At 38.6% G+C, this 17136-nt stretch overlaps 1 protein-coding gene across 1 annotated transcript; it reads right to left on the bottom strand.

Annotated features, from left to right (window-relative positions):
• Window positions 1-4951: 4951 nt before the first annotated feature.
• On the bottom strand, window positions 4952-10304 carry LOC139316425 (toll-like receptor 7). Its single transcript, XM_070943144.1, has 2 exons — window positions 10254-10304; window positions 4952-8098 (listed from the first exon to the last, which is right to left on the bottom strand). The coding sequence occupies exons 1-2, from the start codon at window positions 10302-10304 to the stop codon at window positions 4952-4954; spliced, it is 3198 nt and encodes a 1065-aa protein (XP_070799245.1).
• Between the last annotated feature and the right edge of the window lie 6832 nt (window positions 10305-17136).

Here is a 17136-nt window from a genome sequence, read left to right as displayed (position 1 = left end):
GGGATGGATTTGGTTGTGGTGCTGATATTCTGTTGGAAATTCTATTTTATTATATAGAAATAGTAGCAGAGGATAAACATAAACATAAACATAAACATAAGCATAAAGGAACTATAGATTATAACCATAGATGCAAACTAAGCACTGCCATCTACTGGCTGAATAATTCTGCAGTTGCAATACAAAATACATTCTAATTGTATTCCAACACCCCCACTCAACAAGTACTCCTTATAATAATCCCATTTCTGATTTTAGTTCTGTTTCCTATTTCTTATGATTCTTCTTGTCCTTCTTTTTCCAATCTTCTTGCTGTCTTGGCTGTCCACAGAGCTGGTGCTGCTGCTGCAGCTTCGGCCTTGGCTCTCCAAAGAGCTGGCACTGGAGCTGCTGGAGCTCTGGCTCCTATTGGGCCAGGGGACCAGGGTGGCTGCTGCAGTCTCTTTTGGATTCTCCTTCCCATCTCTGGGTTTTAATGCTTTGCGAGCAATATAGGACAGCTCTTTGGCTGGGATGCCTTTATTGCTTCTGGTATATTTCCTTTATGAAACTCTTGTGGCCTGGTTTCTTCTTTTATTCCACTTGCATAGTCATTCTCAATTAATTTATTATGCCAGGATGTCTGTATCCAGGCCCATAATCTCTTAGAAATTCTGTTTTATTATATAGAAATGGTAGCAGAGGATAAATACATAGCCATACAGACAAAATAGAGTGTATAGTGTACAGTCACAATGGGGCTTGCTGCTTAACTGTTTCAACTGTCACAGGAAACTCTCCTCAGAACATAAAGGAACCATAGATTATAACCATAGATGCAAACTAAACACTGCCATCTACTGGCTAAATAATTCTGTAGTTGTTGCAATAAAAAATACTTTCTAATATGTATTCCAACATATTCAAACTATTAAACATATTGTACAAGATTGCCCATGATGTGTGTTTTCTAGTTCCCTAGAGGAACTGCAAGAAGCAATGCCAGAGGCAATTGCCTGGGTAGCTGAATTGGACATCCAGTTTTAAGGTCACTGCCAAATTCCTATAGACGTTTTATGTATAATTACATGGACTGTTTATATATATTTACTTCTGTTCTGTCATGTTCTCATCATATGCTAAATAATAAGAATAAGCACAAAATAGGTTTTGTCTACTAGTCTTCATGTCTGTTCATATTTTTTATGCTGCAAAAGAAGCATGAGAATAGTCAACTGCTTTTTCCCATGGTAACAGATAAGTTTGCCCTGCAAAAAACAGCATTTGCAAAACTGAATCCCCAAAATCTCCTCTTCTGTTTTTGCTGCAAATACAGAATCCACATGATCATGCATTTCTAGAGGCCATACATAAAACCCTGCATGTCCCAGGACCAGGTTACCTGTGTGATCATCTGTTTCCAGCAATTTCTGTCTCTTCTGCTCTTAGCATGCTCTGAACCCCTGTTTGAAACAGCATCCTCTAGTGCAGGGGTGCCAAACTCTGTGGGCTGGATCCGGCCCGTGATGTGGTTAGATCTGGCCCAGAGGGCTGCCCTTGAAATATGAAAAAGACAGGCCCCTGGCACCTCAGCCCTGGCCCAGGCTGGCCCAGGCTGGCCAGGTGCTAATCTATAACTTGATGGCGGCCATCCGGCCTGGAACATAGTCAGCCTTAGATCCACGGGGCACAAGGAACTGTCCTACTGCCTCACCCCTGCCCCCTGGGTGCTCGCCGCCTCCTGTGGGGGCAGGGCTGAGGGAGCAGAGGTCGCCCATATCTGGCTCCAGGACTGCCCTGTGGATCTAAGGCTGACCGCGTTCCAGGCCTGATGGCTGCCATCCAGTTATAGAACAGCACCACACCCACCACCAGTGCCTCCATGGCCTGCTCACTGGCCTGGCCTTGCAGCCTGTGTGGCTTTCCTTTCACTGGAACTGCCCCTGCTCCTCCCCATGTGGGAAAGCCACAGCTGCAGTAAGCGGCAATGCTGCCAAACTCTCCAGAACAAGATGGGAATGAGGAGAGAGGCATGGAAGGAAGGAAGGAAGGAGAAAGAAAGCGAGTTTTTTTTTTTGTGGAGAGGCAGCAAAAGAAGCAGCATTCCTTGGCTGGGAAGTAGGTAGAAAGGGAAAGTAAACCTCAGACCCTGCAAATCAAGCGCAGTTCATGCAGCTCATGGGAAAGGAAAGAAGGAAGAAAAAGGAGAGCTGAAAGCTTAAATCCCCGAGGCTGACATCGCTCCGGCTGGCAGTTGATCTCTCCCGCTCTGGCTTCTCTGCTCGATTGCTCGCCTCCTTTAGTTCCAAATCTTGCCTCCTTTAGTTCGCAAGCAGCCATGTGGGAGAGGAGGAGGCTGGGGAGGTGCAGGGGGGGTTCTCCCTGGGTTTTTAAAGTCGCAAGGTTTTTCTTCCTCTTTTTCCTTGCTTCAGTGCAGCTCTCCAGCTCTGGGAGTGTTGTTTCTGGGCTGGGGGCTTTTTCCTTTAGAAGAAAAGGTGGTGGGAGTGGCGGAGGCTTGTAAGGATCCCTTCTTCAACTTTGGATTCGTCTCATCTGTGTGTCTGTGTGCATGTGGCTTTTTTTCTCCCTCTCTTCTCCCCCCGATTTCTTTTTTTCTTGGAAACAAAGGAGGTGTATCCAGGAGGGTGGGGTTGTCCCAAACAGTGAGACCCCAACATTAAAAGAACAGCTTTTGAAATCCTTAAAAAGTTATGATGCCAACCCTGGGCCAGGGATTTCTCTTTTTCTTTTGGGAAAAACAAGCAGCAGGTATCTGAGCAGGCATCCTTGGCTCTTAATAAGGGCTACATTCAAAAGCGGAGGGGGGGGGGAGGGGAAGTTGCCTTGTCTCCCAGGAAAGGGAAGGGAGGGGGAAGAAGGAAGGAGATGGGAATAAGAAGGGGAGGGGGGGAGGGAGGGAGGGAGATGGGAATGAGAGGGAGGGAGGAAGCTGGCCATGCTCACCCTGGCCACACCCACTTGCCTCCCCCCAAGGTCAACCACAACTTTGATGTGGCCCTCAATGAAATCTAGTTTGACACTCCTGCTCTAATGGGATCCAGGAATTGTGCCTTAAGTGTTGTAGAGCTTGCCCTATGGCATAGCCTCCTTTCTGAAATTGTGGTCTTCAGTTAGGCCACAAAAATTTGGTTTCCTCCCCCCACCCCCCAGTGTTAGGGCTAAGATGCTAGCAGAGCCTAATGTGTGTTCTGTGAGTTAATTAACCCTAACCCATGTGTTTTTTTATTATTATTTTTTGTTTATACAGGGATTTTCATTATATTATTTCTTCTTGTATTGTTGATAACTTCTCAGAGTTAGTTACTTAGGACAGATGGCCATGTATTTTTTCTAAATAAATAACTGCATAACCCAAGCTATTAGCAGTTAATCTGCTAATGTAAAATATTTTATCATCTCAGATTTTGGCATGCCAATTTCTTCTCATTTCCAAATAGATTTTGATATTCTGGCCTTGATTAAAAGCACATAGACACTAAATTTAGAAAATGAAAGACCAAATATATCCATAATGCTTAATTGTAATTTAAATGAGAGATCCAGTTTCAGGAACTATCATTTGCTGCCACCTATAGACTGGTATGTGAATGACCATTTCTTATTTAAAAATGTGATACCTGCACATTTTAAAACTTTGAGAGATAAACTTCAGCATTTAAAAATCCCTAATTAATCAGTTTTCTTCAAATTCCTATCTGTCAGCTTGTAGCCATTAAGCTGGTGTCACCCTCTTATTTTGGAATAGTGAAGTTGGCTGCTTCAATTTTTTAAATTATTTTTATTGTTTTTAAAGTGCCATGTGGAATTACACTGATGAGAAGTATGAATGAGAATGCTGATGGATCAATCAAACTGCATTGCTTTCTTTTGTATAAGCACTGGTAAGTAAAGCATAGAAAAATATAATAGATGATAAGCAAAGGAGAGGAAAGTGAAAATAAAAAGTCTCACTAAATCTGGTCTACACTAACACTGTTCACTAACCTTATAGTAACTTTTTATTCATTCAACCCCTGCCTTGTTTCCACTTCAATCATACTATTTCATACATTGTTTTGTAAACTTGTCACTACAGTGCTCTTTATACATACATTTATGCATAAATACATTAAAACAAGTAAGAATAAAAGAGAATACAAAATAAAAAACAATGAAGTGACTGGCCAAGATCACCCATTTGGCTTTGTGCCCAAGGCAGGACTAGAATTAAAGGTTTCTTGGTTTCTAGTTGATGACTTAATCATTATACCAAACTGGCTTCACACATAGATGCTTTCACATTACTGCATAAACTCATTAGTCACTGATAATATTTTGTGTTTAAATTCCTTCCTTTTTGGAATTTGATACTGTAATGAAAGATTTTTTTAAAGAAAAAGCATTATACAAAAAGCATTTAGATCACGAATTTTCTTTCATTCCCCCCCTTCTTTCCATTTCTGAATGATTTCCAACTGATATGTACATCCTCATTATGTTACAATTCCCATATTTTTATTGTATTGTTATGTAATTTTAAAATTTCCCCCTCATATATAAACAAATAGCGAGCCGATTCAAAATATCTGATTTTCAAATATACAGTAATTGTAGTTCATGCTAAAGAGTATATTGATTTTTATTTTTTCTTTCAAATTGTACCAAATATTGAAAAGAAAACATGCTTACATAGGAAAATTCATAAATTCTTGCTATGAAAATTTGTAACTGGAATCTGTCTCTTCTGTTTCACTTTTCTTGCTTAGATTGGGGGGAATTCATAACTCAACAGTTATTAAATGGAAAACTGAGTTATGGAACTAAACTTCCTGGGCACTTTTCCTCAGATAACCAACAGTTTGCCTGGTTCGACCAATGCTTTAAAACCTCCTCAATATAGAGATTGAAATTCAGCCTCATCCCATACATCTGCTATGATTCCCAAAACATTTTCAGAGAATACAACTGAGCGTTATAACATTTCTTTGAAAAGTTTGTTATATCTGAACTCATTATTTGCTGCAAGGGAGTTTCTAAGACAATGCCAGAAATAAACCTGAGAATGAGGATTGGTTGGCCATTCAAGACAAGATCTACTACACAAGGTCTTTCGGAGACGGAGACACTTTGACATTTGCAGAAGCTTCTCAAGAATTATCAGGATAATTACATCTACTTTTTCATCCACAAGACGCTGATGTGCCATATAGAAAGCTGTTCTGAAGTTGCCACTTGCAATGTAGCTGTTTGTCAGCACAAATATTGTTTTTCTACTCATTTGTATGCTGTCATTAAGGTTTTCCATGAGTGGGTGACCTGGTAGCCAGTCTCTTTCTTCTAAACATATATTGAATTTTTTTTCTTTTTGATCTTCCAGTTTCTCAATTAGTTCTTTCAGGACCCATTCTGTTACAGCTGCATCTTTATTATCGTAAACCACAAAAGCATCATATTTAACTTCAGATGAAAAGAGACGTTTATATCCCTTTAATTTGGCAATGCAGAAATGATAAATATACCAGACATCCCAATAATATAGGTGGATTATAACTGGAAGTATCATGAGAATGATGATGACTAAAGCTGATGATAAATAATAAATCTGAGAGTTGTCCAATTCACAAGTATTCAAATCTAATAAAATCAAACTTCTATCTTTCCATACTCGTGGCCCTGCGCAAGTCACATCTGTTGCTAGGAAAGGGATTTTTACATTTGTCTCATTGATCCAGTGGACAAGCCACACAATATCACAATTACACTTGAAAGAATTACCATTTAAGTGTAATGTTCTTAGTCCGTTAATAACATTTTTGGGGAAGCTAGAGTTCCTGATTGTTTTGATCTTGTTAAAACTAAGATCTAAATGCCGCAGGAAGAAAGCATCTTTGAGAAAATTATCTGTCAGCTTTCTAATCTTGTTGTTTTGCAGTATGAATGTCTGAAGTGTCTCAGTACAGTTGGACAGTTCATGTGGGACCGTGGTCAGCTGATTGTTGCTAAGATCCAAGATTTCCAAATTCTTTAGTGCTGGAAGACACCCCCAGTTAAAAGTCTTCAATAAATTCCTGGCCAGCTTTAACACTTTGAGTTTTGGAGGCAGATTGTAGAATACATCATGAGGTAACAAAGTCAGAAAATTCTCAGAAATGTCAAGACTTTCCAGGGTGATCAAATTCTTAAAGAATGCCAAGTATTCATTAGTTCCATCCTTCCATAAAATATCTAAGCGATTACGTCTAAATTCTAATATTTTGATGGAATCACTTGTCATTCCTTTATCAGTGGATTCAGAAATCTCATTGCCATTCATAATCAGTATTTTCAGATTAACCAGGTATTTGGTAAAGTTCAACATAAATGTGACACCTTCTGCCTTAAAATAATAGCTATTATCACTAAGATTTAGAACTTCCAGTTCTTTCAGCTGTTGAAAAGCATTTTGATGTAGCAAATCAATACGATTGTTAGATAAATCCAAACATTTCAAACTGGATAGATGAGCAAATTCAGTTCCGTTCAAAGCTTGGCTCATAGCATTATTGGAGATGTTAAGGAATTTAAGGTCTGAAAGTTGCTGGAAATCAGAAGATTTGATAAAAAAAATGTTGTTTCTGCTTAAATCAAGTGATTTTCCATAGTTGCTGCATGAAGTCTCATTGACAAAAGGCAAAGTATTACTATCCTCTGTATCTTTAGATCTGCAACTTTGACCATATGTATCATATCTGAAATACTGCATATCTTTCAATACATTGCCATTAAATTGATCGTCTGCTGAGTTGAGAACAGAGCAAAGTCTGCTATTTGGCTCATATGAAAAAAGAGATATTTTATTAAAAGAAAGAATTATTGTTCTAAGATTCTGGAATTCTTTAAACATAGAAATGTTAACGTTCCTGATAAAATTGGTTCCAAAATCCAGGACGTTAAGTTTTTTAAGAGGAATTAAATTGTTTATTGTGTGTTGATTTAGTTCCTTGAAAACAAATCCTCTTATTCTTAAGGACTGCAGTTTGGACAGGTTGGAAAATGTTTTGGGAAGAATAAATTTTGATGGGTATGATCCCAGTTTATAATTGAAAGATAAGTCAAGTTCCACAAGATTAGGAAGAAACTGTAGAAAATGGGCTTGCTGAATTTCTTGAGCCAAATAATTTTGTGAAAGATCAAGCACTTGAAGGTTCCTAGTATTTTTAAACCAATTGGAGTCCACTTGTTGAAGGGAGGTACTGTGCAGCCTCAGCACCTTTAAATGCTTTAATGAGTCAAAGGCTCTGGGATTGATTAAAATGCTTCCAGGGCATTCAATACAATGATATCGTACATTATGACAACGAGGACAGTTTCCACTTAAATCAAGTACTTCCAACTTATTCAGAGAGAACAGATCATACTCAGTGATATTTCGAATTGCGTTATTATAAAGGTAGAGTTCTCTTAAGTTTGATGATAAGTTTTGTGGGACCTTTGATAAGTTGTTGGCTTTCAAATTCAACACTTTCAAACTTGTGAGAGGTTGAAATGCTGCTTCATTAATTTCAAAAGATATATTGCAGGGGTTGCGATAATAACAGTTCTGCCCTAGATAGAGTACTTCTAAGTTTTTAAGTCCTGACAAATCTCCTTTCTTGATAGAAAAAATGGAATTAGCTTCAAGACTCAGAAGACGTAGGTTAGGTGGGAGATACTGGGGGATTGCTGAGAGCTGGTTGCCATCTAAATAGAGTGATTTTAAGCTGGAGAGTTTGGAGAAAGCATGAGCTTGGATTTTCAGACCCTGGGTGCAAACGTGATCTTTAGGTCCCAGCCTGACTGGCACACAATTACATTTGAAATCAATTTCTAGAAGGTTTTTCAGGTTCTTAAAATCGTTTTTGGAAATCTGTGGAATGTGATTAACAGCAAGTGTCAGGTTGGTAACATTGGTAGGAATGTCTTTTGGAAACTCTATGAGTTTACGGTCGCTGCAGTCAACTTGCATATACATTTTGGAAATATCCTTTATATTATTCACATCACAAGGCAAAGTTTTATAAAACGGCATTACTATAATCTCTTTCAAAGCCAGTGAAATAACAAAAAATAGCAATCGGCTTGCAAGCCAGAGATGAATAGTCTAGAGAGAAAAGAAAGAAAAGCAATGTCACATCCGCTAAATATAAAAGAATTCACTTAAACAATTGAACGCTGAACATTCTTAAATAGTTTTACATCAAGAAGAGATGTTTTAAGCTTTATCAGGAATGTATGTTCTGGCCTTCCCCTTCCTCAAGCTTTTCTTCCCTTGCCCTTATTACACCACAAGTATGCCTCAGAAATCTCCTTTCCACCACTGGACCCTCAGATTGTACCTTTTGTTACCTTATTTTTGTTACTTTATTCCACAGATCTCTGCCTGTGGCTTTCTAAGTTCCTTTCCTTTCCTTTCCTTTCCTTTCCTTTCCTTTCCTTTCCTTTCCTTTCCTTTCCTTTCCTTTCCTTTCCTTTCCTTCTTTCCTTTCCTTTCCTTTCCTTTCCTTTCCTTCTTCCCTTCCCTTCCCTTCCCTTCCCTTCCCTTCCCTTTCCCCTTTAATTTCCCTCTCTCTTTCCCTTTTCTTCTTTCCCCCAGAGATATGCTGGCCATGAGGAAGAAGTGTGAAATATAACTAACTAAATAACTAACTATTTTTAAAAAAACCATTTTTAAAAAGTCAGGCAATACAGGCCTTTTGATAACTATGAAGCAGTATGCCCAGATTTGCAGTTAGATCAGCAAATGAGTCAATAGGAACTTTTTTGGTGATTCAAGTATGTTGAAAAAAATTATTGCCATTATATTATCTGAATTCCCTTATCGCTACCAGATATCTAAAGCAAATGCCATTTTGTATGAAATGATGCATTACAAGATCTTTATCTAAAATTTGTGCACAGTGATATTTGCCTTCCTTTCTGGCTTACACCTTTTTAATCCAGTTTTCTGCAGCCTGGGATGGGGGAAAGAATATTGCTTTGATCAAAGATGGGCAACCAGTGGATACAGCATGTACTTGATGCTTACTCTACAGATCCTTCATAATTGAAGAAGAGGAGCAGGAGAAACCTTCCCCAAAATCAATAAAAAAGACTTTATTGTATCAAGTCAGAATCTAATCCTTCTCCTGGACCTGGATGTAGAAAATATTGGACCAGACCTCTCTCTCTTTCCCCTTCAGCAACTCAAAGACCACCTGAAGCTAAAGAGGAAGAAAACATGACAGAGAATTATAGGAGGCTTGGCTACATTAAGGAGCAGACTTGGTGGGGCTACTTAAGAGTCACTTGATGAAGTGACATAGGGTCAATGGCTAGTGAGCATCTGGGACTCAGGAAGGTTGTTTGTATAGTATTATACAAAACCTGTGAAGGTCTTTTGGATTCCTGCCTAAGGCATGTGCTGGAGACCCACGGTTGGGATTCTCTTGGGCGTTTCTATGTATAGCATCTGTTGGTAAATCTTTCTAGATAACTGTGATACTTGGACTGAATTTATAAGAGCCCAAGAGATAAGTCTATTGTGTCCATTACTATTTGCAGATAGATAAGTAATTCTATTTGTGAGATTCAGACAGCATATTAGACTAAAATTTCCAGGCAATCTAGATTAAGAATAAATTTATTGTATATAGTTCATTGTATCTGGAGGACAGGAAGATAGAAAAAGTTGCTTTATTGTTCTATCCAAATGCAGTCTTCTTAGCACCCAGTATTTAGGACTGGATTAGAGAACATTGGTTTTCAACATCTTTAATTACTCTTCGTCCTGGTGTTAACCATGTGGAGCACAGTAAGGATCTCCCTCTGTATTATCAGCATAATGACTTTTCTTTCCAAGCATTCTTCTATAACCTGATGTAGAATTGTAAAGTAGACTGCCTTAAGGGTACAGGAGCCCCTTATTTGCTGAAGGTTGGGTTTACTCAAGAACCAATGAGGAAAGAGAGATTTAGTGAACAATCAAGCAATCTGGGCTTCAGAAGGGCAGCAGAACTGATAATAAGAAAGGCAGTGTAAAAACTACACTTGCCAATGTTCAGTCATATGGAAGACCTGAGCATTTAGAATGCTCGAGTGCCTTTGTGCTTGGTAGAGTTCCTTTGATAAGCATTATATAGTATATCATTTTTTGAAAGAGGTGCTAAAATATGTGTGCGGGTATCCTATAGCCTTTTTTAAAAACTTATCTTTGCCTCCATGTGTATGAGAGAGAAAAAGAAAGAGACAATAGGAAGAGGTAAGATTTCTGCACTCACCTGGTGGAAAGCAAAAGACATTCTGTCTACATTCAGAGGCACTCTTAGCATCTCTCTCTGGTTAGCAGTGGAAATGTAGAAGTTCTAATATCTAGAGCACAGGGAACCTAGAAAGAGATCTGACAGAAAATTTCCAAGCTGAAAATAATATTTGCTGAGCTAGATAATTTTTTGGAAGAAAAGCTAGGATTAGCAATAGCTGCTACTAGGTCTGTCATTTTTTTGAAAGAATTATGGTTGTGCAATGTCTTCTAAAGAAGTGGCTGTTTTGTTTCATTCTGTTTTTCAGGTAGTCCTTGACTTATGATCACAATTGGGACTAGAATTTCCATTGCTAAGCAAGAATGTTGTGGTGTTAATTGTGCCTAATTTCACAATCTGTTTTGCCATGTTTGTTAAGCAAATCACTGGTGTTGTTAAGTGAATCAACAGTCACTAAGTGAATCTAACTTCCTCTATTGACTTTGCTTGTCAAAAATCAACTGAGATGGTTGCAAATTGTGATTGCATGATCTGGGATGTTGCAATTGTCATAATACCTGCAAGTTGCCAAGCACCTGAATTTTGATCATGTGTCATGCAGTAACTTTTAGGACTAGCCATAGGTTACTTTTTTCAGTGCCATTGAAATTTTGAATGGCCACTAAATAAATGGTTGAAATGGTAAGTTGAGAACTACCTGTACTAAAGGTTGCTTTGGAAACTAATCCAGCTTTCTGCATGCGTATGTGCTTTGACTGCATGTTCCAAGCCACTTGGGGGAAGAATTTCCATAGTTCTAACAGGAACCCTGTGAACTGAATGCATCCCATGAAAAACTGTCTTCTAGTAATGGATTGTGTTTTATTACAGGACCATCTGGTGTCAGAGATGGAGAGACCCTGTCACCCTTAACAAATTGTGAGCTTATTTATTTTGGAAATATTCTACAGATACCAAATTGTGTTATTTTTCCTTTTATAACCCACTTGGACTAGGAGTGTCAAACTCACAGCATCACAGTGGCATCTCGCAAAGTATCGGGACTTTTTTCCCCTTCGCTAAAGCAGGCTGGGTGTGGCCACCGTGTGATGCATCTGGGCCACGAGTTTGACAGCCCTGACTTAGACAATTTACTTTATAATTAAACAACCATAATTACATTTTTGTGAAATTTTATTTTAAAATGGAACCTTTATGAAGTAAACCGAGACCACTAACTAACCTAAAAATCTTAATCTTATACTTTTACCGATATAATTTCCAGTCCACTTTCCAAAGTGCTGCATGCCAATGATTTCTACTGCAAAAATTACTAATAGAATGACAAAATGTATGTTATGAAATACAACTGCTCAATTAGGCAACTAATTGTGCTGAAAGATAGATGCTTACCCTGATGATCAAGGAGTGCAGAAATATTTCTGCCATCTCTTCATGGTCTATGGACACAAATAACTGTTTGCAGTGAAATATTACCTGCTAAATTGAAGGAAGAATAAAGTAAGTGAGATGAAACTGTTGATGCAGAATAAGGCAATATGTTGAACAAGAATGGGCATATTCCGCATATTTTTGTGTGCACTATTCCCCAAATGTATGTCTTTTTTCCCCTAACCATTTCCTTTTAAAAATACATTTTTATATTCCTATTTCTTCATATAATTTTTTTTTGTATATATTGATGAACTATTATGCAATTCCCAGAAAATACAGTACAGATTTTGTCACATGAGCTGTTTCTGATCCATGCATAAATTGGAATAGGCAAAGTTGCCAAATTTGCAATGAAACTCAGGTCAAGCAAATGTATCCTTGTTCTCTGCTAAACAATCTCTGCTTGCAAAATCACAAAGAAGAGCCATACAGTGCTTTAAGTAAACAAGGTTTTCTGGATAAACACAGCCATGATATCTTTTGAAACAATTATTGAATCATATGCAGTATAATCCATAGATGTCTAATATACCTCATAGTAGCCTAGGTGTTTTTTTTAAAATTTCTCTATTAGATGGGTAATACAAAATATGATATTCATCCCAATGCATGAGGAAAAATTGGTCAAATATATAACTTTATGATTAACCAAAACTAAGGATACTAAGTAATGAATTTGTAATGTATTTCATTCATCTGTCACTGGTATAAAAATCTCAGTTAGGAATTATTTATTAACACTATTTTCAAATCATATCAGAAAATTAAAAATAGTTGACCTGTGCATAAATAGTTCAAATTTCTCTTCAGATGTTCCCTTCACCAGATTAAAAAAGAATAATAATGATAATGATAATAATAATAAGAAGAATTGTATGAATAATTAATATAATCTATCCTGTCATTTTAATCTTTTATACATACCATACATACAAAATATTTTATATTATTAAATTAATAAAAGAAGTCAAAGTGAAAGTTTAATAACAGTTGCACTCTAAAGACAATTTTTTTTAATGAATAAAATGGCAGGTCAACTGGGAGAAAATATGGGAAGAAAATATGTGCTGTAAGAAAAGAGTAAGGATATTAGTACCCAAAGGCCTAAAATATATGTAATTATTAGTAGAATGGAGGAAAAGGAAATGCATGGAAAGTTGGGATTGGATAGAAGAATTTATTGTTTTATAGCATGCTTTGCTTCTAATGAAAACAGCAGACCATCCTTCTCATTTCATCCTTTCAGTGACCTGATGCATTAGATACCTCTGAGAATTAAAACCTATTACAGGGATTTGCAACCTTAAACACTCAAAGAGCCATTTGAACCCGTTTCCCACAGAAAACACCAGCAGCCACAAAACCTGGATGGGCGTGGCCAACTCGACATCACTCATTCCCACCCAGTCAAATGATTGCCTCCAGCCACGCCTACCCAGATTTTGTGGCTCCCAGTTTTCTTTTCTGTGAGAAACGTCTCTCTCTCTCTCTCTCTCTCTCTCTCTCCCATCTCTCTCCCTCTTGTCTCTTTCTTTCTCCCTCTCCATTTCTTTCTCTCTCTCATCTCTCTCTCTTTCTGTCTCATCACTCTCTCACTCTCTCATTTCTCTCTTTCTCTCTCTCATCTTCCTTTCTCTCTCTCTCCTCTTTCGCTTTCTCCCTCTCTCATCTCTCTCCCTCTCCCTCATCTCTTTCTCTGTCCCATCTCCCTTTCCCTCTCATCTCTCTCTCATCTCTCTTTCTCCCTGTCTATTTCTCTCTTATTTCTTCCTCTCATCTCTGTCTTTATCTCTCCCATCTTTCTCACTCTCATCTCTCTGTCTCTTTCCCTCTCATCTCTCTCTCTCTCATCTCTCCCTCTCATCTCTCTCTTGTCTCTTTCCCTCTCATCTCTCTTTCTCCCCCCTCTTTCTTTCTCTCATCTCTCCCTCATCTCTCTCTCTTTCTCATTGTCTCATCACTCTCTCACTCTTTCTCATCTCTCTTTTTCTCTCTCATCTCTCTCATCTCCCTTTCTTTCTCTCTCCTCTTGTCTTTCTCCCCCTCTCATTCACTCTCCTCATCTCTTTCTCTCTCCCATATCCCTCCCTCTCATCTCTCTCATCTCTCTTTCTCCATGTCTATTTTTTCTCTCATCTCTTTCTCCCTCCTCTTTGTCTCTCATCTCTCCCTCTCATCTCTGTCTCTCTCTCTCCCATCTCTCTCTCCCTCTCATCTCTCTGTCTCTTTCCCTCCCTCATCTCTCTCTCTTTTTCTCTCTCATCTCTCTCTCTCTTTCTCTCTCTCTCTCTCTTTCTTGTGTGTGTGTTCCTTCTTGAACCATTTCCAAAAACAGGTGAGAGTTGGTTTTTATGTTTTTGTTTTGCTGATTTGTTCTTTCTTCTTCTTTGGGTGCTTTTTACCATATGATTTAAATCAAGAGTCATTTCAGGTTCCCAGATAATGAAGTTCTTTTGTCGCACTGCTGTGGCTTCCTGCCTGCTGAACCCACCACTGACTGCCCCTGCCCCTCACCCTCCCAGTCACTCCTCACCTGAGAAGGTAAGGCAGTGGCAGATGGAGACTCGCTCCATATTCTAGAGCGGGAACGAAATGGCCCTGTACTTGCCTTTTCTTCCAGCCCTTGTTGGTGCTGTGTGCACCTTAGTCGGTCAGGGAGACACGCAACTTTCTCTCCACCCTGAGACACTGGCCCGGCCTGGCTGCAGCTGGTGCTCCACGTTGTAATGGGCTCTCAGAGGAGCAGAGGATGCCATCTCCCCCATTGTGAAGCACACTAAATTTAAGTGTGCTGTGCAAGGCACTGCAAGGGCAGCGAGTAGGCCATGGAGGCAGTGAGAGCATTGGCGTCAGCTGCAGCTGGGCCAGGCCAGTGTCTCGGGGTGGAAAGTTGTGCATCTCCCCGAGCGACCGAGGTGCGCGCAGCACCAACAAGGGCTGGAAGAAGAGGCAAGTACAGGGCCACTTCGCTCCCACTCTGGAATATTGAGCAAGTCTCCATCCACCACCATTGCTCTTACTTTCTCAGGCGAGGAGTGACTGGGAGGGAAGGGCGAGGGGCAGGGCCAGCCAGTGGTGGGATTCGGTTTGGCAGGGAGCCACAGCAAGGGCCCAAAGAGTCGCATGCGGCTCCAGAGCTGTGGGTTGCTGACATCTAGTGAGATTTGCATTGTAGTTTCTGCATTTCTGAGTATGGGAATGAAACATATACCTGCCAAAAAGTACAGACCCCATACTTTCCCATTCACAAGGAAGGAAGGAAAGAAATATTATATTTTCCACATATATATATCATTTAGCACAGACAGCTTCAGTTGCCCATGGCCCATTCTCATAGCATGTTTCTTTCCTTTCCGGAGAAAGCATGGGATTAAAAAGTGAAGAAAAACTGAAGAAAAGGGGTATTTTTCAAATTGGATTAAGGGACTGTGTTGCGAAGTCAATGGATTCTTCCAGAAAAATCACTTGTGGTGATTTCTATCAAAATATACTGCAGCTATTCCATTCTTTACTAATGAATTTTCTGAGGCAAAGGGGAAAAATAAATATGTGCATATTTCTATGTTTGTACGTGTTTGGTGCAGTTGAAAGATTTGGAAATTTATATTATGTTCTTTCCCTCAAAAAATTTGTCAGGTAACATCTGAATAGAATGAGGAACAGAGAAGAGACAACAGATTATATTCTATTTTTTTTAAAAAAATTACATCTACAATTAATAGCAGGTGACAATGGTAATTTCCATAAATGTTTTCACTTCTTTTTTTCCTCAGATCAATCAATTAAAATGTTCTAAGGCAAATTTGACAGAGACTTGAAATATATGGGAAAGGGAAAGAGGGATGAAAACATATGGCTTTAGAAGTGAGAGAAAAAAGATACAGTATATGAAAGGATGCCGAAAATCTTGTGTGATTACATGATATCAGACATATTAGTGAAATTTCATATCAACTAGAGCTGAATCATCAGGCTACATTCCTGTAATCTATGTTTTGAGCTATTTGTAAAACTGTAAAGCTTTATAAAAGTATTTTTTTAAACTACTTATTTTAGTTACAAAGTTGTAAAACCTGCAAGAGCATGAAATGTCTCTTTTCTTACCTACTAATTCTTCTTAGAATAATCTTTTCATGTTAACAACTTTTTACATGCAAGCTGCTGTGTTAGTAATAGAAATCCTCTCCCTGTAGTTTTCTGTGAAACCAGAACAATTTTAGACTTTTAGACAAAGCTAATGTTTTGGACATCATTTTAGCTATGTTTGTCACAATCAAGGCTGCAAACTAAAACTAATAAAAGGTAATTTTTAGGACTAGTAACTATTAGCCTCTTTTTGTAAATAACAATCATTAGGTTTTTTTAGAAAATATGTTTTAAGAAATGGAGTAGATTCATTATAAATAAAAAAGAGCAACAAAGTATTAGAATTCTTAGACACAAAAATCAGTCCAAAATAAAATTATTTTTCAAAAGAAATGCAAAGATTTGTAATGAGCCTACCATTTACATAGTCCTCTGCACCATTAAGACGACTTGTCCTTCAGGAATACTGTGGTAGAAAGGACTGTTGAAAGAAGCCTTAGTTTCAAATCAAGTAACAGTACAAAGCAGGTATGCTCACCAGGAGCCCCTTGTTCATCCACTGTGTTGTTCTGTAAGAAACAACTTAAAGCATAAATAGCACGTGAGACAGCTGCCATCACTACTCACTTCCTCAAAAGACTGCATTTGAAATGTACAACTGCCATTTCTTATTCTCTTCCAGTTAAAAATAGTTTGGTTCACTGATTTGGTTCAATCACCTTTGTCCCCTGAACCATGAGACTCCACTCTAATGCAGCTGCTCATAGGCTTGATAAATTAGTAAACATTTTTTAATGAAATATGGCACTTCAAAAAGCAAGATGTTCTTTATTCATCCCCACCCCCCCCCACCCCCAGGCTATTAAAGGCAAATAGTCCACAGAGTCTGGTCCATGACAGTTTTTGATAGAGGAGACTTCTTTTTAATGTAAGCCTTCTTGGGCATTTTGAAGCAGTTGTGATACAGGTCTGCTCTTGCAGTAAGAGGTAGGCCATAATTTTATATACTTGTGAAAGGCTGATTCCAGTGTAGTCCTGTCACAACTCAGTGGCACTGTGCTAGATACAACACTCCTCCATGCCCTTGATTTTAGTAAGTATCGGGTCTCCTCAAATCAACTGCATCAGCATTGTGAAGTAGCAATAAAATATCCACAATGATCCCAGAAGCGTTATTATCTAATCAAAGTCAAAATCTCTGTAAATCCCAGGTTAGCAATAAGGCAGCTGTTGGAGGCAGTGAAAATGTCCTCAAAACACTTGGCTATAAGCCAGGCTTTGTCAAATGAAGAGCAATCCAATAGTAGATTCTATGAAGAAGGCTAGTATGCTAAGGTGACCAGATTTTAACATTGGTAAAGAGGGACATTGTGGGCGTGGC

Source organism: Pituophis catenifer, unplaced genomic scaffold (assembly GCF_029215685.1).
Source record: "Pituophis catenifer annectens isolate HBS135680 unplaced genomic scaffold, rPitCat1.0.hap2 SCAF_4, whole genome shotgun sequence".
Lineage (NCBI taxonomy): Eukaryota > Metazoa > Chordata > Lepidosauria > Squamata > Colubridae > Pituophis > Pituophis catenifer.
Note: the sequence above shows the minus strand (reverse complement) of the source record. Positions and strands in the feature narration are given on the sequence as shown.